This window comes from Petaurus breviceps, unplaced genomic scaffold (assembly GCF_028583685.1).
Source record: "Petaurus breviceps papuanus isolate PSGF00001 unplaced genomic scaffold, PetGlider_PUasm1.0 171, whole genome shotgun sequence".
NCBI classification, from domain to species: Eukaryota; Metazoa; Chordata; class Mammalia; order Diprotodontia; family Petauridae; genus Petaurus; species Petaurus breviceps.
The window spans coordinates 22,375,611-22,401,154 of NW_027185754.1; the positions used below are offsets into that span (position 1 = coordinate 22,375,611).

Below are 25,544 nucleotides of genomic sequence, written 5' to 3' on the forward strand. Positions count from 1 at the left end.
ACTCCCTATTTTACCTTGTATATAATTATTTATATACATGCTTTCTCTTATGATAGAATGTGTCCTTGAGGACAGTGCCTGTCTCATACTTGTCTTTGCACCCCCCCCCCCAGTGCCTAGAACAGTGACAGGCACATAATAGGTGCTTAATAAATATTTGTTGGTTAATTGATGATAAAAGTCATGCTCAACTCCCAGAAAAAATGAGGTCATCTCTAGAGGTTCAGTAAGGAAAAAAAACCCATACCTGGGGATCTGTCAGGACTTACACTCACCTATATTTGTAAAGGCAATACATCCCTGGTATTCCACCTGAGTAAGACCAGAAATTCTGAGGAGGTGTCTTGAGATGAGGTGAGCCCAACACTAACTTGTATGACAATAAGGTATGCACTGAATCACCTTTAGAGGACAGCCCCATGTTGTCCTATTTGTACCTGTGTCTTCTTCCCCCCTTTTTTCGAGTCTCTCACACTCTTGACAGATTCTGGGTCCCTTTACTGCTTACCTTCTCTCTGGGGTCTCCAATGGCATTCTGCCTGCATTACTCTGCCTATCCTTCCAACCTGGATTCTATTTTGGCACCAACTCCTTACTTTTCCTTTTCTCTTTGAAACCTGACTTCCTTCCAGCCCTGTCTCTGAGCTCCTTGTCTCTGTCCCTGGGTTCCTTGTCCCTGTCTCTGGGCTCCTTGTCTGTCTCTGGGCTCCTTACTACTATCATGTATTCTGACTTTGGTTCTGCCCTTGCCCAGATCAGTGTTGTTGGCCATAGAGCCTGTGTTTCCTGTTCCATGGCAACAGGACATGATGCAGACAAGAAGCTGTTTTATCCAAGAAATTTCCAGGATTTTCAATTGACATAATTATTGTATGTCTAGAGAATATAACGAGAAGAGACAAGGAATATCTTTTGTAGTCTTCAACATAATTCACATTTTCCAATTTATGTGGTCATAGAATGGGACAAGAAATTAACAAGAGTTTTTTAAAAAGGCAAAGGCCAGAGGATTTTGAAAACCAGTTCTTAAAAGTGCTGCTTACTAGGATTTGTAATGACCTCACCCTGGGCATAGAGCTAGGAATGATGGGTCTTACTCTGGGGGCTTTGAAGTTAGTTCCAGGGTTAAGGTTTTGAAGATCACACAGCTATACCAATGAATTTCAGTTTAATTAAGCAACTGGTCCCCATGTTTGGGCTTGAGGATACAAAGATGAAAAATAATAGGCCTTGCCCTCAAGAAGACTTAGGCATAATATGAATCAAGTAGTTATACCAATAATTGAAGGAAGGACAAAGGAGGAATCAAGATAAAGTCCTTTAAGAAATTTGAGAAGAGGGGCGGCCAGGTAGCGCAGTGAGTAAGAGCACTGGCCCCAGAGTCGGGATGACCTGGGATCGAATCCGGGCTCAGATACTTAGAAACACACCCAGAAACACCTGGCTATGTAACCTTGAGCAAGTTACTTAACCCCAATTTCTTTAAAAAAAAAAATAAATTTGAGAAGGGCTGTATGCGGAGGCAGCTAGGTGGCACAGTAGATAGGGTGCTGGGCCTAGAGTCAGGAAGATTCATCCTCTTGAGTTCAAATTTGGTATCAGATATTTATTAGCTGTGTGACCCTGGGTAAGTCACTTAACCTGGTTTGCCTCAGTTTCCTCTTCTCAAAATGATCTGGAGAAGGAAATGGCAAACCATTCCAGGATCTTTGCCAAGAAAACCCCAAATGAGGTCAGAGAGAGTTGAACACAGCTGTAAAACAATTCAACAACAACTGGATGTGGTGACACACTTGTGTAATCCCCTGCTGCTGGGGAGGCTGAGGCTGTTGGATCATAGAGTTAGAAGAGCTAATATTAATCAGATATGTACACCAAATCTGGAACCTATACGGTCAGCAGCCATCAGAATGCATAAGGAAGAGTGAATGAGACCAAATCAAATACAAAGTGGGTCAAAGCTTCTGCAGCAATCAGTAATGGGATCAGACCTGTGAGACCATAGGACTTCTAGCCTGGGAGGAAAAAAAAAAGGAAGGAAGGAAGGAAGGAAGGAAGGAAGGAAGGAAGGAAGGAAGGAAGGAAGGAAGGAAGGAAGGAAGGAAAGGAGGGACAGGTGTTGCTCCCCATGTTTGGAATTTTATTTAATTCCACAAGCATTACTACAGGCCTGTTCTGTGCTAGGCAGGCAATGAAGATATAAAGACAAAAATGAAGTAGCTCTGTTGTCCAGTAGCTTACATTTTACTAGGGGGAAGAACATAGAGATATATACACAAAGTAAATACAAAGTAATTTTGTGAGTTAAGGAGAGTACCAGGAACTGAGGGTGATCAGAAAAGGACTCATGTAGAAGGTGGAACTTGAGCTAATATTTGGCAGGAACTAGAGATTTCAGAAGCAGCAGAGAGGAGGATACTATTTCAGGCACAAAGAAAAACAGCTTATGCAAATTCATAGATATGGGAGATAGAGTGTCCTATATGGAAAACAGCAATAGGCTAATGTGTCTAAAATGTAGAGCACGAGTGGGAAAATAATCTGAAATCATTTTGGGAAAGTTAGGTGAGAGTCAGACTTGGATGACTTTAAATACCAAGATGGGAAATTTGTATTTTATCTTAGAGCCAATAGGGAACCATTGAAGCTTCTCAAGTAGGGGAATGACGATAGTACCTTTAATTTAGACACATCAACTTGGTCATAATCTGATGGACCAAAGAAGGGAAGGAGTGGAGGTAATTTAGGAATAGCTTAGGAAGTTACTACAGTTGTCTAGGAGACAAGTGATGAACTGGGATTGGTTGAATAGATAGAAGGGAACAGATGCAAGGGACTTAGTAGCTACAGAATCAACTAACAGTCACATTTTCACCCCACTCAGGGTGACATGATTTTACTCTCCCTCATATGAAGCATTCATTCTAGATGAACACTTTCCTTGAGGAAAAATATAATCCATTTCCTACTGACTGAAACTTCAGGCTTCCTGGGCTGATTTGAACCACTGCTCTTCTCATTTTTAAGCATAATTGGTCTATGATTATTAGCTTCCTGCTAGGAGTTGGAGTGCTACCAGTGAGTAGGATTTAAAATGAGAGAACAAAGAATGTTAGAGCTGGAAGGAACGTTAGAGACCATATTCAACTTTCTCATTTAGAAGAAGAATTTGAGGTAAAATGCCTTAGCTAGATAATGCATTTATCAAGCACTATGTGTCTGGTACTGGGCTAAGTGCTAGGCATACAAATGCAAACAAACAAGGCAGTCCCTGCTCTCAAGAAGCTTGCATTCTAATGGAGAAAACACAACATTTGAAGGGAATCTAGAAATGGGGGGACCCTCTGGGAGACAAGATATGAGTAGACCAGGAAGTGGTATGGAGGTTTGGTCTCAGCAAAATAAGGCAAACAATAGTCTATCAGAGCTGAGGGAACCAGAATTAGAGGAATCCAGGTTACTTGAGGGGAGAAGGTATTAAATGACTTCCTTGAGGTCATAGCACAGACTTGAAGAATTAAACATTAATTCAGAACTTCTAACTTTCCACATGGTCTTTCTACCCCCATGCTGTTCCCTTGCTCTGGAATAAAATTTGGCCAAGAAGCAATAATATGAACCATTAGGAACAAGATTGCTCTTACTTCATATGACAGGATGGTTGAAAAAAAGAACTGAAAGCATTTTACTTGGGTGACACTGACCAAGTCATTTCTGAGACATCTTTGGAATGGTTTACAAATGCATTTCCTCCCCTTAAGGGCTCAGACTAATATTCAATATGTATATAAAAACAGGTTCCCAGAAATTTGGGGATTGCTATATAATGAACTCTAAAACATTCTTCTTATACAAAGGAAGAGAAGAATCATATAATTTCTTGATGCATAAAAAGCAGGATGGAGAACTATATTTCAAGTCAGAAAACCTGGGGGGTGAATCCCAACATTTACTAGCCATGTGACCTTGGACCTTCACCTTTCTGGTCCTCAGTTTTCTCATCTTCAAAAGGAAGAAGTTGGATGAAGATGATCCTCAAAGTTCCTTCCAGATCGAAATCTGTTCTCCTGTATTCTATAAGATGAAGTCCACGACCCAAAGCTTTGGTTGTGCATGGAAGGAGTCCAATTTGGGGAGTGACCTCTATATCTTTGACTTGTTTTATCCTTATCTAAAGTTCTCTCTGGGAAATCACAGAATTTTTACAGTTAGAAGGGACCAATGGGCAACATGATTCAATCTATAGCCAAAAGGAATCCCCATGATAACAAACTTTACAAGTGGACATCCATCCTCTAATTAAAGACCTTTAACAAGTGAGAATTTATTACTTCCCAAGGCAGTTCATTCCATTTCGGGATAGATATAATTGTTAGGAAGCCTAAATTTGCCTTTTCATGGGCAAATTTCTACTACTGACCTTGGTTCTTCCCTGTGATGTAAAAAAAAAAAACAAAACCAAGCCTAAAATCCTTTTCCACATGACAATCCTTCAAAACTTGAGCACAGCTATCATGTCCCTTTTAAGTCTTCTCTTCCCTGGGTTAAATGTGCCTAGCTCCTTCTACTAATCTTCATATAAGAACTCATGCCCCTTTATTACCCTGCTTTCTTCCTCTAGAATCTCTAGCTTATCAATGTCCTTCCTAAACTGTGGCACCCAGAACTGAATACAATACTTCAGAAATTGCCTGCCCAGAGCAGAGTACAACATGAAGTATTTCACCTCTTTATTCCTCCCTTAATGCAGACCAAGATCAATTGGCTTTTTTGGGGTGCTACATCACACTGTGAACTCATGGAGTTTAAAAGCTCCTAAACCCCCAAGACCTTATTCATATAAACTACTAAGTATGCTTCCCCCATCTTTTACTTCCATAGCAGACTTTTTGAACCCAAGCTGTCCTTAATACATTTTATTTTATTAGATTCAATGTAATGCAATGCCACGTCAAGATCTTTTTTTATCCGTCTGTCATCCATTGTGTTAACTATGCCCCTCCCTGAGCCCAAGCTTTGTGCCATCTGCAGATCTGATAAACTCAAAGCTTATATCCCTGGGGCACTCCACTGGAAACTTCCTGACAAGTGGAAATTGAACCATTAACAACTACTCTTTGAATACAGCCATTCATCCAATTATGAATCGATCTAATTGTATTACTGTTGGAGGCCACATCTCTCCATTTTTCCATAAGAATAATATGAGATTTTTAAAAAGTAAGCTTTTTCTAAAATCTATGTGAATGATATTTGTAATTAGTTCACCAGATCCACTAATTTAGTAATCCTGGGGGGGGGGGAGGGGAAGGTAACAAGTTTAATCTGATAGGATTTACTTCCATTGACATCATGGTATCTCCCCTGTATCACCACTTTTCTGGATGATAACTAACCATTTCTTTGATGATCTCTCTGGAATGTTCCCAGGAATAAAAGTTGAGATCACTGACCTATAGCCCTATAGTTTTCTCTTCCTTGTTTTGAAAAGTGGGACATGTGCTCTTCTCTAGTCCAATAACACCATGCCCCACTCTCAATGATCTTTCATATAAGACAGGCAGTGAGTGGGTCAGAAACCGTATCTACAAGTTCTCTTACTAATTCATCTAGGTCAGGGGACTTGAATTTATCAAGGAAAACTAGGTGATCTCTTAATATCTCTTGTTATCAACTCTGTTAGTCAACTCCCATTCCAGGTTCTTTTATTTCAGGCTCAAATGTCATTCTCCTTTGTCAGGGAAAAGAGAAGCAAAATCATAAATAAGCAGCTCTGTACTCTCTCTTGTCAATTCCATCATCCCACCCACCCTGTGAGATCCTATCCCTTCTTTGATCTTCCTCCCTTCCTCCCTCTCTCTCTGTCTCCCTTTCTCTCTCCATACACACACACACATATGTGTATATGTATAATGAGTATACACACATATCTGTATCTACATCTATATATCTACATCTATTTCTATATCTTGGCCTACCGGTCTCATGTAGGTGAAGCATATGGGCTAGTCACAGGCCTGATCCCACTACTGATCCACAAAAGAGATGAATCCTACTCCTTTTCCATTCTGGTCAGGTTAAGTAACCTGGTAGTTTCCTGAGCTCCTCAGGGTTCACCATATTGATGACGAACTTCAAGTTGACACCCAATCTGCATAGCCCAGTGTAGTTTAGAACTCCTGAGCTTAAGTTATTTGCCAGCCTCAGGTAGCTGGCATTTGACAGGTGGAATTATAGGTATGTGCCACAATTCTTAGATTTCAATTAACTTAAAAAATCACAACTTTTTTGTTATTGTTGTCCTTTGCTTTCCTTACTAGCCTTAGCTCATCTGGAGTTTAGGTTCTGAGTTTGAATATAGTTCAATGTAGTTCAGGGGAAGCAAGGTAGTGCAGTGGACAGAGGTGCAGGCTTGGAGTCAGAAGAACCCAAGTTCAAATTCCACCTCTGACATTTTCTAGTTGTGTGACTCTAGGCAAGTTATTTAATCTGTTTGCCTCAGTTTCTTAATCTGTAAAATGATGATCATAATAGCACCTACCCTGCAGGATTGTTATAAGGATCAAATGAGATAATAATTGTAAAGGACTTAGCCTAGTGCCTGACACATGGTAAGTGGTAAATGTTAGCTGTTTATACACACACACACACACACACACACACACACACACATATATATATGTAAATACACATATTCATATAATAGGTATATAATAGTCTTTATTTCACCCCACAGAAAACTTAGAAAAGATATAAAGGACTCAGTGAACCATAAACAATTTTACTTCACAGAAAATACAGAAGTCACATAGAAGACTCATAGTAGCCCATAAACAATTCTTTTCTCTTCCTGATGATCCCCATATTTCCCTAGGCCCCTATTTAATCACTGAGTTTCACAGCCCCTCAGTTTTAGACTCTCCTTGGAATAGAAATAAATTTGGCAGTCTCCTGACATTCTGATGAGACCCACTTTCATTCTAGAGATAGACTCTCCCCAGAAGAAAAACCAACTTGGGGTTGATAGTGAGATAACTTTTCCCATCATACCTGCACTGTCCAAATAACTTATGGCAGCAAGGGAGGGAAAATTTCAGACTTTTTGCTCCTCTATATCATGGCTATAGTTCCTTGATGGTCTTCTAGCTATAGAGTCACATGTGAAAACCTGTGGATTTAGAGCTGGAAATATCTGGGGGCCATCAATCTTGAGGTATAAGGAACCTGAGATGTCATCTAGACCAACTTGCTTGTTTTACAGATGAGGAGAATGAAGCCCAGAAAGGTTAAGTAACTTGACCGAGGTCACAGAATTAGTAAGTATCCTCTTCTCCACAAAATGTTGACCTTACTCAGAATCTTATTTTTTCCTCACTAGAAGGCTAAGATCCCATTCATGATGCATAGTGCACTCCTAACTTTCTACTGGCTGGTTTGCATGATGATAATATCAGATCCCATCTAGAAAGGAAATGATGATTTGGGAATCATCCAGGATGGATCCTCTGGGGCCATGGAGGATCCCAAAGGAATAGGATCTTGTATTCTCTACATCTTTAAGTCAATTGCTTGATGCTAAAGGTGTGATTTATTATAGAATACTATTTGCAAAAGTATGCCTGTTTCCTTCAAAATCAAGGATGCCCTCTGTGCATGTGTAAATTATTTCCATAAACATTTTATTTAGATGAGAAAGTAAGTATATGGGTTGGTAGTTACTAATGTTCTTTCAGTCGCACTTTCCCCTCATAATAATAAAGTTTAAGTCTTTTCTCCATCTTTGGTTTCTTCTCTTGCTTCAGAAAGTTTCAAATTTCAACCCTTAATCCTAAAAATAATACAACTCCCCCCCCCCAACAAAACCTCAAATCCTTTTACTTCCATCCTTGAATTATTTTGATATATACTTGGCTTATTCCAGAAACCTTTCCCAACCTTCAATGTTCTTCAATATCATTTCCACTTACTCAAAAAAACACATCTAGGACTGGGGTATGAGAGTCCAAATATGGTGGCTCTACTCTCCTCAATAGCGTTAAGAATCTGTTATAAAAATCCTTACAGATCGTTTCCATTTTTTGTCTGTTTTCCTTCCAGTTTCATCCTTAAATGTCCTCATTATGACTTAGCTATGTCTTTTGCCAAGCTTTCTTTAAACTGTTTTTTCCTACCATTGATTCTTAATGTTTTATAAGGTGAAACTCCTCATAATCTTCTGTTGTCCTTCACTTTAAGATTTTACAAGTGAATTATATTATAAACCAGTGTTGCCCTTGGATGACATATCTTTCTCTTTGGCAAAAAGATCCAGTGTTTGCTATATAAAGTAGTTTTTAGGCTCTTTTGGTTTCCTTGTTCTGGCAACTGACTTAGTTAAACTTCCGTATGGAATGTTAAAATCAGTTTAGGTATCCTTTCCTCAATCCATTTCCCTTTTTTTAAAAAAAAATAAACAACTTGTTTAAATAGTTCAGATCATGGTTAGCTCTACATCATATCTTTTTTTTCATTTTAATTTTGTATCCTATTTAATCTTTGCCTTAGTGAGCTGGTGATCACACAACAGGTTCAGGAATGAACCCCGTGTTCTAATCAAGAAGCATTTATTAAGTGCTTTCTATGTTCCCTGGAATAAGAAATGGCAAACTCCTCCAGTATCTCTGCCAAGAAAACCTCAAATGGGGTCACAAAGAATTGGACATGACTGAAAAATGACTGAACAACACTAAATTTTATGTTCCAGGCTCTGTTCTATGCACTGAAGAAACAAAGAAAAAAATGAAAACCGTCCCATCTCAAGGAGATTACATTCTGACATAATACACGAGTAATGAATCATTTCCTTTCTGCTTAAATATAATCTACTTCATTGTTTGTGTTATTTGGTGTTTGCGATACCCAGGGACTCCTGATTCTTTTCTTGAAGAAAGCAGTCATGATAAAAAAAAATAGCCTGAAGCTTCACTGGCATCCACAAATGTCTAACTTCTCTTGTTCCTTACTCCCAAACCATATTTCCCAATACATTTTTTGCTGCCCTCACCGAGTCTCAATTTTACCCTGAAGTCATTAGGTATTGAAATATATGTTGTTCCTGACTAATGCTTAATGTGAAGGTATTTGTAGATCCTATATCTGATTGCATGCCACCATGGGGTGGGGGGGGGAGGAGGAGAGGAAGTGGGAGAAAATTTGAAAGGGATTGTGGAACTCAATGTTGTAAACTAAAAGTAAATAAACAAATTTTAAAAAGAAATATATGTTGTTTTTAAATCGAGTGCTTTAAGTTCTTCACAGAATCTATTATCCCTTCATCCCCTGAAACATATTTTTGAAGCATGCGCTGTGATCATTTTAAGGATGCACTCTTCCCAAATATTTATCTTGGGCATTCCAATGAATAGAAGTGATCAAGCAAAGGAACACAGGTTGGACTGTCCTTGAGACACTGAAATGTTCTTTTGATGACCACCCCCCCCCCCAACCTTGTTCCTGAAATGAAGTCCAATACTTTTTAAATGAAAGTATGCTTCTGGTGCTGCTGTGTGCCTGCCAGTTGTGGAAACCTAGTGTCTGGAGAACTAAAATTGAGACCCATCCAAAAGGGAATAAAGAAGAACATAGTTGGTAGAAGAGAGCTGTACCATAGTACAATACAAGGAATTATGGAGAAGTGGAGCAAAGGATGTCATCAGAGAAAAATATCTGAACTAAATAATAAGCCCATCACATAATAAGAGTGAGATTTAACTGATCTCCATCATCATGATCTCCACTGGTAACCTCACCATGGTATTAGAACTCAAGGATGGAGTTGGATGGAGCCCCAGTGCCAAACTTATGGGAAGCTGTGGGAGTTGTATAGAATGGTATCATGAATAGGTTGCAGTCTGCATCATTGAAGAGAATACTGCCATCAGTGAAATCACAGGTCCATTTGACCATTGACGTATTAGCGGGTATTGCCTCTGGCAGGGGAATTCCTGTACTCAATACTCCTTCCTATTCTGACTTATGGCCTAGCCTGTGAGTCCAATTTCTCTCCCTAAGTGGTTTCTTGTTATAGGTTCCAATGTGTTGGCTCAGAATTCCACAGCCCTGTTTCTCTTGCTGGACTCCCATGCTTTGCAGACATGCTTATTTGGGAAAAGTTGCTCTGCGGTCCCCAAACCCAGTATTTTCAGAAGAGACTTACTTTTACCTAGAGGTAGCCTTTTTGGTATTCTTTGTCACCTTCTTACTTCTTAGAATCTCTAGTCTCCTTCAAAGTTCAGCTTAAATGCTTGCCCCAAGCTACTGCCTCCCCCTGAATCCACCTTGTATTTGTTTTGCATATGTGTACATTTTGTCTCCACTGAGAGAAGGCAAGTTCCTTGAGGACAGGGACTATTTCATTTTTGGTTTTACATCTCCAGCACCTGCCATAGCAACTTGCTTGATTTGCTGCTTGTCTGGCCCAATAACTTTTCTTAACTCTACCTAGTTCCTTTAGGTTATGATAGGCATGACTGCTCATGTGTGAAAAAGCTTTGTTGCTACTTGGTCCATCTGGCACCCAGTCTTATTTTTTTTCTTCAATGCAGTGTCAGTGAATTTTCTAGGATATTGAAAAGAACACTGGTTCCTCTCCTTCTTCTATTACCAACTTGCTATGAACATGAATGTTTGTTGGAAAATCACTCAAACTCTCTGAGCCTCAATTTTCTTTTGTAACATTAGAGACATAATACTTGCATTAACCACCTCAAATGGTTGTTGCAAAGAAAGTAAGCACTTTTTAATCTCTAAAGCACTATGTAAGTATGAACTTGTGATAATATTATTAGAGAGGTAGAGGAGCAACATGGATGAAGGTCTGATTTTGGAGTCAGGATGAGCTGGGTTCAAGTCTTGCTTCTAACAGCCACGTGACCATAGGTGAGTCATTTAACCTCTTCGTGGCCCAACCACTTCCCTAAGACTATACCTTATAGATGAGCTGCTGATCATGGGCATAGGGAGTTTCCACACTTTGAGCTCACTTTAGTGAGGAAAATGCAAGTCTACAACCCCCTCACCATCACTCCAACTCAACCTAAAATATTTTTATCAGTATTCCTCAAAGTTGTGCATTTGTGGGTGCCATATTATTACTTTCTTTCACCTTTAAGCTTTGCCATATAGTATCCTTTTCTTCCATTTCTTAGTCAAAAACTGAAACTACTTTTCTCTGTTTGAAATCCTAGACTCTTCTCAATTCACTTCCCCAATTTCTGATCTTATTTATCAACCTTAGATAGCTCCTACCTCAAGATAACCTAGGCTTACGGCCAACTGACAGCTGAGTCAGTGGGGATGCCTCTCACAATTGAATTACTGCATTTTTATAAAAAGATATCTTAAAACATGTTGAAATCAATATATAACTCATTTCTAGCAAAGGTAGCAGTTTGTATCTTCTTTGAAATTTCTTATAGGTATTTGAATTTTAAAAGAGGACACTTGTTTGCCCAAATGAACCTCTAATTGGTGCAAATTCAGTTTACTGGCTAAATGAAAATATTTAGGCAAAGTGAAGAAGATAGCCTTGGGCTAAGGAGCCTTAGTGGCAAATGTGAAGATTCAATCAACTGGTGGCCTCTGGGTTAGAAGGCTTGAAGAGGTGGCTGAGAAGCTTCCTGACATTGAATGTCCCTTCCCCCTCCCTATACTTGACTTCAGAAATGCTTTAAACTGGGTTCTTACAGTCCTCTCTGTTCTGAACAAGCCCTGTTCTGTGCCTCTTCTTTCCAGGGTGTTGAGCAGGGACACTCTAGATGACCTTCGACCTTTGTAAGTGTTCTTCTAACTCTTTACCCAAGAAAATCATTCTGCCCAGTTCCATCTGGATGTGACCCATTTGACCAAGGGGCTGCCTCTTGAAATTGGGCTCTGATTGTGTGCATGTGTGTGTATGTGTGTGTGTGCATGGGGGGGACCTAGGCTGTGATTTGGTGAAGCTGGGCTATCTCTCAGTTACCAAGGCCACTCCATTTTTGTGTTCAGATGACTTGGTTGGTTGCTTATTCAACTATTCATTAAGCATAGTTTTATCATCTACTCATGGAGCCAGACCACCTCAGATCTGTCCACAACTTATAACAATCAGAGTAACTTTTAAGATACCTGCAAGATCCTCCTTTGAAGATACCAGTCGGGGAGAACAGCTTCCTGGTTCAATTCTCAGAGACAACCTGAAAAACAGGATTTTTGCTAGATCAGTGTGGGCTCTAAGTCCAGAAAAGAACTGGGAGCAAAATTCGGAGTTGAAAGAAGTCCTCAGATCAAAGGACCTACAGCTGGTCAGGATCTGGAAGAGCATATAATCCAACAGGAACCACTTCTACACCATCCCTGACAATAAGTCATTCAGTTTCCCCTTGAATGCCTCCAGTGATGGAGGACTCACCACTTATGTGGCAGGTCACTCCAATCTGAGACAGCTCTAGATCTCTTTGGTTCACTCCTCTGATCAGAGAGAAGGTTCATGGTCTATTCACAAGTAAGGATGTGCCCGGGAAATCCAATTAGTTTTAAACAAGGGTCTTACTATTTTTCCTCTTTTAAAGTTTGATTGGTTCCTTCTATATAAACATTATACAAGTCACTTACTGAAGCCTGTTTATAAGTTGTTGGCCACACCATAAGAAATTTTTGGCCATAACCACTTGTGAAATGTATCTGCTAAGTAATGGAGAGGTCAGGATCTTCATCAGTGGAGGAAGGACTGCAGATGAGACTGAAGGTCCTTGAAATATTGAGATGCTAAAATTGGGCATCCCCCAAACTCTTTCAAACAGGCTGGGAACCTTCCAGAGGAACAGAGAAATGAAATACATACATATATACACATACATAATATACATGTATATGTGTATTATATGCATCTGCAAATTATATAGTATATATCTGTATCTTACAGTGCTCTTTGGAATTAATCTTTCACATTATCCAATCATGTAAAATACAAGTATTTTTATTTGATGTATTTTGTTTTTGTACTTTCCATGACTAGCTAGCACAATACCTTGTACATAATGGGCATTTAATAAATGTTGAACTACTATTACAACTACTAATAGGTAGCATTAATATAGGACTTTCAGGTCTACAAAGCTCTTTACCAATATTATTTAATTTGATTATCACAACAATAGATGTGAGGAGGTAAATGTTTAGATTGTACCTGTTTTTACCATTGAGGAAACTGAGTCAGACAGAGGTTAAGTCACTTGCCTAGTTTAACACTGCTAGCAAGTATCTGAGGTTGGATTTGAACATGAGTCTTCTTGATTTCAAGTTCAGTGGTGTATCCATTGTACTACTTGGCTTCCTAAAGTACAAGTCTGACCATGTCACTCCCCTACTCAATATACTCCCAACGATTCCCTCTTGACTCTAAGATCAAATACAAGCTCCTCTGTTTTGTTTTAAGCCTTCACAACCTGGGCCCAACCAACCTTTCCAACTTTATTCATTATTCCCCTTCCCAAATTTTATGGTTCACCAAACTGGCTTCCTTGTTCCTCCTGGTCCAGTTACACACTTACTTGCCTGTCTTTCCTCAACACTTCACCTTCTATCTGCATGCATTTGCACTAGATGTCCCCCAGACCTGGAAGATCTCCCTTCTCAGTGACTGATGCTTCTGACATTTCCTGGCTTCCTTTAAGAGTTAGCTCAAATCCACCCTTTCTGCAAGGGGTCATTTCCAGTTCCCCTGCTGCTAGCACTTTCCTCTCTGAGACTGCCTTCCCACTGCTATGTATTTTGTATAAACCTAGCCATATCCATGCAGTCTTCTCCATCAAAGTGTGAACTCCCGAAAACTGGAACTGTTTTCATCCTTCTCTGCATCCCCTCACTGTCTGGCACTGAGGTTGGCACATCCTAAGTGCTTAACAGATACTCGCTGAATGACTGACCACGTGGCCCTAACCTACTTTTCTAGCCTTCTTATATACATTACTCCCCTTCGTGGACTCTAAGGTCTGGCTAAACCGATTTGTTTCTCACACACAACTTGCCATCTCCCACCTTAATACATTTTTTCTACCATTTCTATCTCCCATGCCTGGAATGCCTTCCCTCTTTACCTCCACTTGCTAGAATCCCTAATTTTCTTCAAAATTCAGCTCAAGCAACATCTGCTACAAAAGCTTCTATTGATTACAACAGCTGCTAGTGTCTTCTTTATGATCCAAATTACCTCATATTAATTTTTAAGCATTTTTGCGTGTTTTCTCTCTTCCAACAGAATACAAGTGTCTTGAGGGCAAGGGCTGTTCCCCTTTTGTCTCTTTATCCCCAGTGCCCAGCACAATGCTTGGCACACAGTTGGCACTTAATACATGTTGATCAATTAAAGGACTTTAAGTAAAGAGCCAGTGATAGACTGTGCTCTTCCTGACAGGTCTGGTCACCATCTGTTTACTTTTTGGGCCAAATTAACTCCCAAGATTGTTTACTGATGTGTGGAAGGGAGTCAGGATCTGCATAGGTGGAGGAAGCCTTCATGCCAAGGAAACCATGGTGTCTTAAAACACTGAATTATTGTATTCAATGTTATTGTATTCAATATGTTATTACATAAATATATTGAATACTGTGGTTTAAGAAATGATGAGTTTAATGATCATAGAAAAACTTGAATAGAGTTGCATGAAATAATGAAGAGTGAACTGAGAAGAACCAAGAGAGTGCTGTATACAGTAATAGCAATATTGTTTTAAGAACAACTCTGAGTGACTAAATCATTTTGACTATTATAAATACCCAAATTAATTACAAAGGACATATGAAGGAAGACACTATCAGCATCCAGAGCAAGAACTGATAAATGTAAGTATATATAGAATGATTTTTATATACGTGTGTGTGTGATATACACATATTTGTGTCTAATGGTAGTCATCCCTGGGGCGGGGGGGTGGGGGTGTAGAGGAGGAGGAAGAAAAAAGAGAAAAAAGAAATTTACATGGTAACTTTATTATATATTTAAAAGGAATAGCAAGTTGTACATAATAGATTTGTATTTTCATGTGCAATCATTTTTTTTCTATTCTACCATATTATGGAAATGCTTTTTTTCTTCCATAAATTAAAAATAAGATAAAATGTTTTTTAAAATACATAATGGGGAAGTCAGGACCTAACTTATTTTAAACTCCCAAGATGAAGAAAGGAAGAAGTTAAGCTAATAAACAACAGGGAGAGGGGCTCTCACAGGATTTATCGGCATCTGCTTCAGTTCAAAGGGAAGAGCATGAAAATTAAGGCCCAAGATCCAAATAGAACTAGCAGCCTTAGTATAAAGACTAAATGACCAGATTGAGACAAGGAATATGAAGGCCAAGATTCAAAACAGGAAAGGCAAAAGGCTAGAAGTCCTGATGGACTGGAGAAAAAGAGGTGTGGTGTATTTCTAGTACAAAGGAGAGGTCCTGCTATGTGGGAGTGGGGATAATTGGAAGTCTTTAAACTTCTGAAAAGTTATTTCTATTATTAGTTTCATTTGTAATGCTACATAGTTTGTTTTATGCATTTAAAAATATTATTTTGAGAATGGTTCCATGGATTTTATCATATTGGCCAAGAGGATGACACAAAAGTTGTTAACGAATTTATGAGGTAAAGATGCTGGCTTAAAATAAAAACCTTATTAACCAGTCAGTGTATTTGGCCATGAACTCACAGTGAGAAGGGGAAAACAAGACATAAGGAAGAATCCCTGAGAGTACTGTTCCCTTGCCTCCAGGTTTGACTCATATTAATGATATGTATATTGGGCAATTAGTTGCAAATATATCAACAGGCTTCTCACTTATGGAAAAGAAGTCAGGGTTTGGGGCATTGTTCATATTTAAATAAATTTGTTTTTTTAAAGAAAATTATTGACATCTTTTGCTTTTACATCACCTAAATATTCTCCTGAATCCCTCCCCCTTACCCACTCCCAAAGAGTCATTTCTTAAAACAAATATTTATTTTAGAAGAAAAATAGGAAGAAAAGGGAAAACTATCAGCAAAACTTACCAATCAATATTACCAAAAAATCATACCCTCCCCTTATTTCACTTTCATAAGTCATAGAAAGTGTTTTCCCATATTTCTAGTAAAAGATAGTGAGACAGACAGAATTAAAAGAACCCTTAGAAAATAGACTTAGAGCTGGAAAAGACTTCAGAATACATACTTAGAAGAATGGAAAAACATATCTTTTAGGTCTATGATTAGGAGGAGGATTTATAATCAAAAAGAATATTGATGATAATGAATAATTTTTTTATTAAATAAAACTTGGAAATGTTTTGGTATGAACAAAATCAATGCAACCAAAAGAAAAAGACTAACTGTTGAAAGGGAAGTTATTTGCATCAAATATCCATAACAAAACTCTGAAGTCCAAGACATATAGGGAATTGGTGCAAATTTATAAGAGTAGGCCATTTCTCAATATAGGTGGCCAAAGGATTTTTTAAAAATAACTTTCAGAAGAATTATAAAGTACCAATAATCATATGAAAGAATGTTCTATGGAACTAGTATGAGAAAGATAAATTAAATACACTTAGAGGTTTTACTTTATACATATAAAATTCTATGAGGGATGGGATGAGATAGTATAGCACCAACACAATATTCACAGTGCCAATGGTGACTGTAAATATGCTGGCATAGTTCTCAATCACAAAATATAACAGACTCTCCATATAGAAGACAGAAGCAAAACATTCGTTCAGACACCAGAAAACCAAATCCCAATACCAGGAAACCGAATCCATCATAGCAATATAGAAGTTAATACACCACAATGCAGCAGAGAGCCATACCATCCTTTAGCCTTCCCACAAACACTTACAAGCCTAACTGTCTGCTTGCATGCCGTCCTCTCTCTCCTCCCTCCATCTAGCTGCTCTGACTCCCAGCTTCCTGTGGGCTCTGTTCTATCCTTCAGCAAACTCCTCCAACCACAGGCTCCATGTGATTACATTCAGCCTATTAGGGGGCAGAGGAAATCTTCAACCTTCTGTAGCAGTAAGCATCCTAGCATATCTAGGGTGGCTGCTAGCATAGGTTCTTTTTTTATTTTTTAAAGCAATTGGGGTTAAGTAACTTGCTCAAGGTTACATGGCCAGGTGTTTCTGGGTGGGTGCTAAGTGTCTGAGCCTGGATTCCAGGTCATCCCGATACTGGAGCCAGTGATCTTACTCTCTGTGCCACCTGGCCACCCCAGCATAGGTTCTTAGATTTGCTTTTCTAAAGGAAAGCACCTCAAAATGGGTTAACAATCTTACTTTAATCAATCACATATACCATTTACCTAGCTCAGGGGGAAAAGCCAGCATCCTGAACTTCAGAGAATACAAACAAAAGTTACAACAGAAAATAACAATTCAGCAGACAGGCTTCCAGCTGTCTGACCACTGCATCTATACCTAGTTAGTTACCAGAGATGGAAACACCAACATCTGAGTCTCATCTGGCCAAATCACATAACTTTTCCCAAAGTGAGCCTCAAAGCAAAACCTCACATCAGGGTATATATCTCCTGAGTCAGAGACCATCACAACCCTTGTGACCCACTGCCCAATCACAAAGTAACAAGGTGTGGCCATTGCTGAAAAACAAGCCTCTGTCCACAGGCTCCAGGTGAGCACATTCAGCCTTTTAGGGGGCAGAGTATATTCTCAAATCAAGGAAGGTTCTCAGAGTCACTTAAGCCTATCAAAGGGCCAAGGCGCAGGGATGATCTTCAGATTCCCATTCCCATTCCAGATAATCAGTTATGAGGTAATCTGGTATCGCAGCAAAGAGAACAGACGTCATAGTCAGAGGACTTGCATTTAAGTTAGAAAACCATCTTTTACTTTTCTTTGTGTCCTCAGGACTTCGCATGGTGCCTGACACATCGGAGGCACTTAATAGGTGTTTATGGAATAACTGAGTGACAAACTCAATGATCCAGCTGCATTGATCTACCCACTCTTCCTCCCATAGGGCACATGTTGTCTCCTGATTCTGTATTTCATTCCCCTACAGGAGGCGGAATTCATGTTAGGCTGCTCCTAGCTTCCCTGGCTTTCTTCAAGGCTGAGTTCAAACCTCAGCCACAGCAAGATGCCTTTTCTGCTCTCCCCCCTCCCCACTCACTAGTTGCTAGTGCCTTTCCTCTGAGATTACCTTGCATTTACACAAAGACTCTCTTTATGTATCTAGATATTTGTACTTTATTTCCCTTATTAGAATGTGAACTCCTTGAGGACAGTGACTGTGTTTATATCTTTCTATATATTACCAGCACTTAGTATAGTACCTTTAATTAATACAGGTGAACTAAAAACAATGCTTAATAAATGCCTGTTAACTGACCAACTGATATGAGGTGGGATCCCAGAGCATACTGTCTCATTGCAAGAATAAAGGTCAGTCCTGGAGTAGGAGTCAAATATATGTGGCATTTTGGAGGGGATGACTGTCCAACTTAATCCAACTTACCTGAGAAATTTATGTTTTCCTGCTCCCACCTAGGGCCGATATGCCAGGTCAAGTCTGCCCTTTCCCATCCTGATGGGGTCCCACTAGTCAGTCTATAGATTCAGATACAGAATACCAGAAATCTAAACCCAAGGAATATCTAATCATCTCTACAAGTGACATAATCAGGACTACATCCACCAATTGTCTACACTCAGTGGAGGTGGAGCTGAGTTTACCTAGCTTATAACTGAGGGGAGAGTATAGCATGAGTAGGTAATAATAGTACTAACATATGGCAAGGACAGTAAACACACCAGCTAGCCAGAAAGGCAGAACAATGTGAAAACAATCTAAAAACTGCAACAGGTTTTCCCTCCCTTTTAAAAACCATTAGCTGCCTGGAGAGGCTTATACAAACTGATGCTGAGTGAGAAGAGCAAAACCAGGAGAAATTTGTACCCAATTACAGACACAACATATGTGTGATGACCAACTTTGATAGACTGGACTCTTCTCAGCAATACAGGGCTATAAGTCAACTCCAAAAGACTCAGATGGAGAGAGATGTCTACATTCAGAGAAAGAACTAGAAAGAACAGAGTTTGAATGCAGATTGAAGCAAATTACCTACTCTCTTTTTTTTTGTTTGGTTTTGTTTCCTCTTTCCCATTGTTCATTCCATCAGTTACAATCCTTCTTTATAACCTGACTAATGTCTAATGTGGAAGTATTTGCAGATCCTATACTTGATTGTATGCTGCCAGGGCGGGGGAGGGGGGGAGAGGGGAAAGGGGAGAAAATTTGAAACTCAAGAAATTGTGGAACTGAAACTTGTAAACTAAAAGTAAAAATTTGAAACTCAAGAAATTGTGGAACTGAAACTTGTAAACTAAAAGTAAATAAACAAATTAATAAAGACAAAAAAAATTAAAAAAATTCATTAGCCGCCACTCCCACTCTAGTGAGAAATAGTTTGTGGTTCTGTTGGCCAGCACTGAGTACTTGTACTTCACTTGTGATCTGATTAGACTCCAATACTTACTAAGCACCTACTATGTGTAAGATACTGTGCTAGGAGGTAGGGATACAAATTTTTTTTTTGTTTTGCTTTTTGGAGGGCAATTGGGGTTAAGCGACTTGCCCAAGGTCACACGGCTAGTTTTTGTGTTAAGTGTCTGAGGCTGGATTTGAACTCAGGTCCTCCTGATTCCAGGGCTGGTGCTCTACTCACTGCATCAGCTAGCCTCCCCAAAGGATACACATTTAAAAAAAATGAAACTTTCCTACTCTCAAAGAGCTTGCATTCTATTTATCAGTGAGCTGAGTACAAAATAAAATATAAACATTATGTGGTTATGCAGCTGGGATGGTCATGCAGGATCATGTACTCTAGGACCTCCTTCCCTACACTGTCTGGAATTTTCCCCACAATTTGACCTTTGTATGAGTTACATATCTCCCTCTGGGTTAAGATTAGTCATTGGCACGAAGGAGATGTGCCCTGAAGCTGAGTGTGGAAGAATACTGACTCTGGGAAGAGCTCCACTCTGCATGTATCTGTGGGTTATAGAAAGAAAATGGAGAATTGGGGTATTAGAAGCAGTGACCATTGAAGACAATTGGCCCAGACTGTCTGGGGGTAGGGCTGGGGCAGGTAGGGACTGAGAAACCTAAGTAGAACTGATTAGTTTCTTGCCTAAAAGGGAAACTTTGAGACTCTCTTTCCCTCTACTGTACAGGATTAAAAATTGCTAGGAAAGATTATAATATCCTCTCCTTTGCAAAAGGATGATTATAGCTCATTACTTCGGGAAACAAATATAAACCTTTTAACAAAAAGCTTTTCCCATGTGACAAATAAAGTCAATAAGTAGTCAGCTCTTGAGTGTTCAGCTGTAAACTCACACTGCAGTGATTCTACAAGAGATACAACAAAAAGTAGAGGGCAGGGATCATGTGGAGAAAACAAAGTTATTTGTGCAGAAACCCCTGGAAAACCTGACAATGCATAATTGAGTGCTATGATGTGGAGCGTAGACTATAACCATTCTATAAACATTCAGGAAGAGAAAGGTGATTTGGTGTCATGTCAGGGGAAGGGCTACTCAGGAAAGGCTTCACAGAAGAATAGGACTTGACATTGGGCTTAGAGTTTGAAAACCTCAGCTGGAGTTCTGTTTTTACCATTTACCAGGATGACGCTGAATAAGTCACTTTCCTTCTAGATGTCTCAATGTCCTTGCTATTAAAACGAGGAAATTTATTTCTGATGTCCTTTTGTGTGAGTGAAAGATGAAATAACTATGGAAACAAAGGTTTGGGCTTCCAAGCCTATCTATTTATTAAGCAATGCATGCCAATTGCTTAACAAATTGGGGCCAGTACCCTAAGCTTTGGCACTGGACCCCGAATACAGCGGGAGGCAGATTTCTATACATTAAAAACAATTACTCTAATAAGGCCAATTAATTAAAGGAAAACAACCAGAATACTAAATTAAGTAATCTAATTTCTAATTGAGGAAAGATTGGGGACTTTCCTAATTGGGACAGAGAAAACAAACAGGTGCAATTCCCTGAAATCAGAAAAAGAGGTGTCCTACTCCCCCCAAGTGTCTATATTCAATCAAAAGAACATGGGAACAATAACTGGTTGACCCGTACAGAATCAGTTTTCAGATAAGACACATGGGGTGCATGAAATGTATAATTGTGAGAAAATGCCTTTTATCAGTCTTTGGCTCTGACTGGATTTCTGGTCAGCATAACCTAGGTCCTTAGTTAAGGGTCTCTAAGCAGCAAGTAGAGGTCATTCAGCTTCCCAGTCACGAAGGGTGACGTTCAAATAACGCAACAGGGTTTTTTCACAATTCTCCATAATGCGATAGAAAGGGAACTGAGCTAGCTCCAAAATTGAGTACAAGATGGAGTCAGTGTGGTTTAATCAATTCCTACTAACCCTTGCTGTTCTAGTCCCCTCACTTTCCTCTTTTGGCCTTCTAGGATTTTATAAATGAATGGAGCATAGACACTAGAGAGATGTAGGTCACTACAGAATTGATATAGTAGGGTATAGGGATAGTGAGGACAATCTGCTTGATGTAAGGAGTTCATGCTCTAGGGTAATGGGGCAGCCTAAGGAAGGTGGGGACAGGCAAAGAAACACTTTAAATGTCATCAGACTGAGGAGTTTAGACTTGAACCTACAAATCACAGAAAATCAATGTTGGTTCTTGTGCGTTGGGATGCAAATGATGAGAGGTGGCAAAATCAGTGTGGTAGCATATATCTGGTGGATTAGGGAGGGAAAGACCAGAGGTGCTCTGGACTCAGCTGAGAAACTGAGAATGCTAACCTCAAAAGTAGGATGGCTTAAAAAAAAAAAAAAGTAGGATGGCTTTGAAGGGGTAAGTAGAGACTGAGTAATGCTAGGCAGACCATGGCCCCAGAGTTCAAGGCAGAAGGTGGGAAGTAGGCAGCATATTATACAGAAGAAAGCAGTGAAAATCAAGACAGTGAGGGAACAAGCAAACCATGTGGTGGGTAGTGAGGTATAGGGCTCAGGGCCAACAGGCACACTCAGATAGCTCTGTGTAGCTCTGAAGGGCTTTTGCCTCAGATCTTTTTACCTCTGGAAGTCAAGTATAAGTCTCCTGGTAAATGTAGAGACTGATCAGTATTAGCTCTGCATAAGATCATAGACATTTAGCCTGGATATTCTTAGCCATTTTTGAGTTACTGCCCTTTGGCAATCCAATGAAGCCTTCAAACTCCTTTTTAGAATAATGTTTTTAAATGAATAAAATAAAATATGTAGGATTGCAAAAGAAACAAAAAGGTTAGTAGAAAGAAAGACACAGTTTTCCTATTAAAGATCACAGACTATTGAAAATAAGAATTTCTGATCTAATTTAACCCTTCATTTTTTCAGTTTGCCTTTATTTTTTAAAACAAATTTTATTTGTTTTTAACATCCTTTTCTTTTAAAATTTTGAGCACCAAATTCTCTCCCTCCCTTCCACTCCTCCCTACCCACTGAGGCTACCCTACTTGTGATATTATTATACTTGTAAAATCATGGAAATATTTTCATATTAGTCCTATCACAAAAAAGCAACCAAAAAATAAAGTGAAAAAAGCTATACTTTAAATTACATTCAGAGTTCATCAATTCTCCTTCTGGATATGGATAGCATTTTTCATCATGAGTCCTTTGGAATTATCTTGGATCATTATACAGATCAGAGTAGTCACATCTTTCACAGCTGATTATCATTACAACATTGCTGTTACTATGCACAATTACCTCCTGGTTCTCACTTCACTTTGCATCAGTTCAAATAGGTCTTCCCATTATTTTTCCTGAAACCACCTCATCATCATTTTTATAACACAGAAGTACATCATCACAATCATATACTGTAACTTGTTCAGCCATTCCCCAATTGAAGAGCATTCCCTCAATTTCTAATTCTTGACCACCAAAAAAAAAAGAGCTGCTATAGATATTTTTGTACATATATGTCCTTTTCCTTTTCCTTTGATCTCTTTTACAGACCTAGTAGTGGTATTGCTGGGTCAAAGGGAATGCACAATTTTGTAGCCCTTTGTGCATGGTTCTAAATTGTTCCCCAGAATGACTGGACTAGTTCATAGCTCTACCAATAGGATTTTGTTTGTGTGTGCTTGTACCTATTTTCCTTCAGCTCCTTCAGTATTTGTCATTTCTGATAGGTATGAGGTGGTACCCAGAGTTAAAATTTTCATTTCTTTAATAAATAGTTATTATAGAGAATTTTTATATGACTATAGATAGCTTTGATGTCTTCTTCTGAAGGCTGCCTTTTATATTCCCTATACATATGACTTGTACATAATGGGGAATGCCCCTTATTTTTGCCAATTTGACTCAGTTCCCTATATATTTGAGAAAGGAGGTTGGCTATTATATATTGGGGAGTTGTCGTTTTGGTATCTCTTTCAGGAGGTGATTGATGGATTCTTTTAATTTCTATTTTATACTATGGATCTAAGGTATCAAGGCAGTTTTCCTTTATAGTATCTTGAAATATGATGTCTATGCTCTTTTTTTATCATGGCTTTCAGGGAGTGAAATGATTCTTAAATTATCTCTCTTTGATCTATTTTCCAAGTAAGTCATTTTTCTGAGGAGATGTTCACATTTTCTACTACATTTTTTTATTCTTTTGGTTTTGTTTTATTGTTTTTTGATGTCTTGTGGAGTCATCAGATTCTACTTGTCCAATACTACTTTTCAAGGAATTATTTTCTTCAATGAGCTTTTGTACCTCTTTTTCCATTTGGCCAATTTTGTTTTTTAAGGAGTTCTTTTCTTCTGTGAATTTTTGTGCCTTTTTCACCATTAGGCCAATTCTTGCTTTTTAGGTATTTTTTCCGGTATTATCTTTTTACTTATTTACCAAGCTGTTAATATTCTTCATAATTTTCTTGCATTGCCCTCATTTCTTTTCCCACTTTTCCCTCTAACTCTCTTATATCTTTCTTTAACTCTTCTAGAAACTCTTGTTGGGCTTGGGTCCAATTAGAATTTTTCTTTGAGGATTTGTTTGTAGTTTTTCACCTTGTTGTCTTCTTCTGAGTTTTAGTCTTAGACTACCATGACAGTAGCTTTTTATAGTCAAGTTCTTTTTTGTTATTGTTTACTTATTTTCCCAGCCTATTTCCTGACTTTGAACTTTGTGGTAAACTTGGACCTTTCTCACCTGGGGATGGAGAGGCACTATCCCAAACTTTCGATTTTTTTATGTTGTTGTTTTCAGAGCTAGTTCTGAGAGTCTGCAAGTTTTTGGAACTTTCAAGTGGTGTGATGTGGAGAGAGGCCTAGTCACTGCTCCCATGGTCTGTGCTCTGGTCTGTACCAGGAAGTGCCCTTCCTCCCTAAAATCATAAGTGCTAGTGCTCATCTTGGCTCTGTGATCAGGTCCCTTGTTCTCCTACGGTCACAGGTGCTAGTGTTCCTCTTAGCCTTGGAGCTTCAACCAGGGCTCCTGTTCCTGACCACAAGCATTCTTCTTCATTCTGGAACTGCAGTCCAGAACTGCATACGGGCAATAGAGTTGCCTATCAGTGTGAGCTGCGCCTAGTGTCAGCAGAAGGTCCCCTGTAGTATCTTCCTGATCAGTTGTCTGACCCTCTTACTGTTTCTGGGATGAGAGTTCCCAAAGCTGTTGCTACTACTACTCTCTAACCCTTCACTTTACAGATGTGGAAACTTCATCTTTCCAGGTTTCAGTGTCCTCATCTATAAAAACAAAGGGGGAAGGAGTCTAAATGATTTCTAAGGTCTCTTCCAGCCCTAAATCTAGGATCCTAGGAGATCTAGGGAGGGAAAGTGTCTTGTCCAAAGAATAAGGAGCATCATGAGATCACATATTTAGAAAAGGAAGGGACGTTCAAGGAAATCTTTTCACTTAACATTTGAAGAACTGAGGCCCAGGGGTACTAAGTGATTTACCAAAGGTCACATAAGAAGTAAACAGCATGGGGCGGCTAGGTGGCGTAGTGAGTAAGAGCGCTGGCCCCAGAGTCGGGAGGACCCGGGATTGGTTCCGGCCTCAGATACTTGGCACCCACACAAAAAAACTGGCCATGTAACCTTGGGCAAGTTACTTAACCCCAATTGCTTCAAAAAAAAAAAAAAGAAGTAAACAGCAGAGGCGAGATTTGTACCCAAGTTCTTTGACTCTAAATCTAGCACTTCCCACTGCCCCATAATACCTTCCAACTATCAGAGTTGGAATTTAAATTCTGATGTTAGGGGTCAGATGATAAGTTTCTCTTCCAGTGTGAGAGACCATTAAAGAGCATGAGAAAATATGGCCTCAGACTTAGGATTTTAGCAGAGAAAATGAAGAAGAAGGAGGTGAATTCTTAAGAGTCAAAGAAAGAAATGACAGCATTTATTGATTGGGTGTTTGGAGATTTAAACCAGAGTTTGATATTATGTAATTATAAGCTCTCAGTTGAAAGGGGTCATTTAGTTTGACCATATACCTTTACAGGAAT

At 39.1% G+C, this 25,544-nt stretch overlaps 1 protein-coding gene across 3 annotated transcripts in view; it reads right to left on the reverse strand.

The window, feature by feature from the left end:
• RALGPS1 (Ral GEF with PH domain and SH3 binding motif 1) overlaps window positions 1–25,544 on the reverse strand; it is a 624,901-nt gene that overhangs the window by 114,354 nt on the left and 485,003 nt on the right. For all 3 annotated transcript variants that reach the window (XM_069082706.1, XM_069082704.1, XM_069082705.1), the window contains one exon: window positions 12,145–12,212. In XM_069082706.1, coding sequence (XP_068938807.1) covers window positions 12,145–12,212 — 68 coding nt within the window. The remainder of the gene's footprint in view (window positions 1–12,144; window positions 12,213–25,544) is intronic.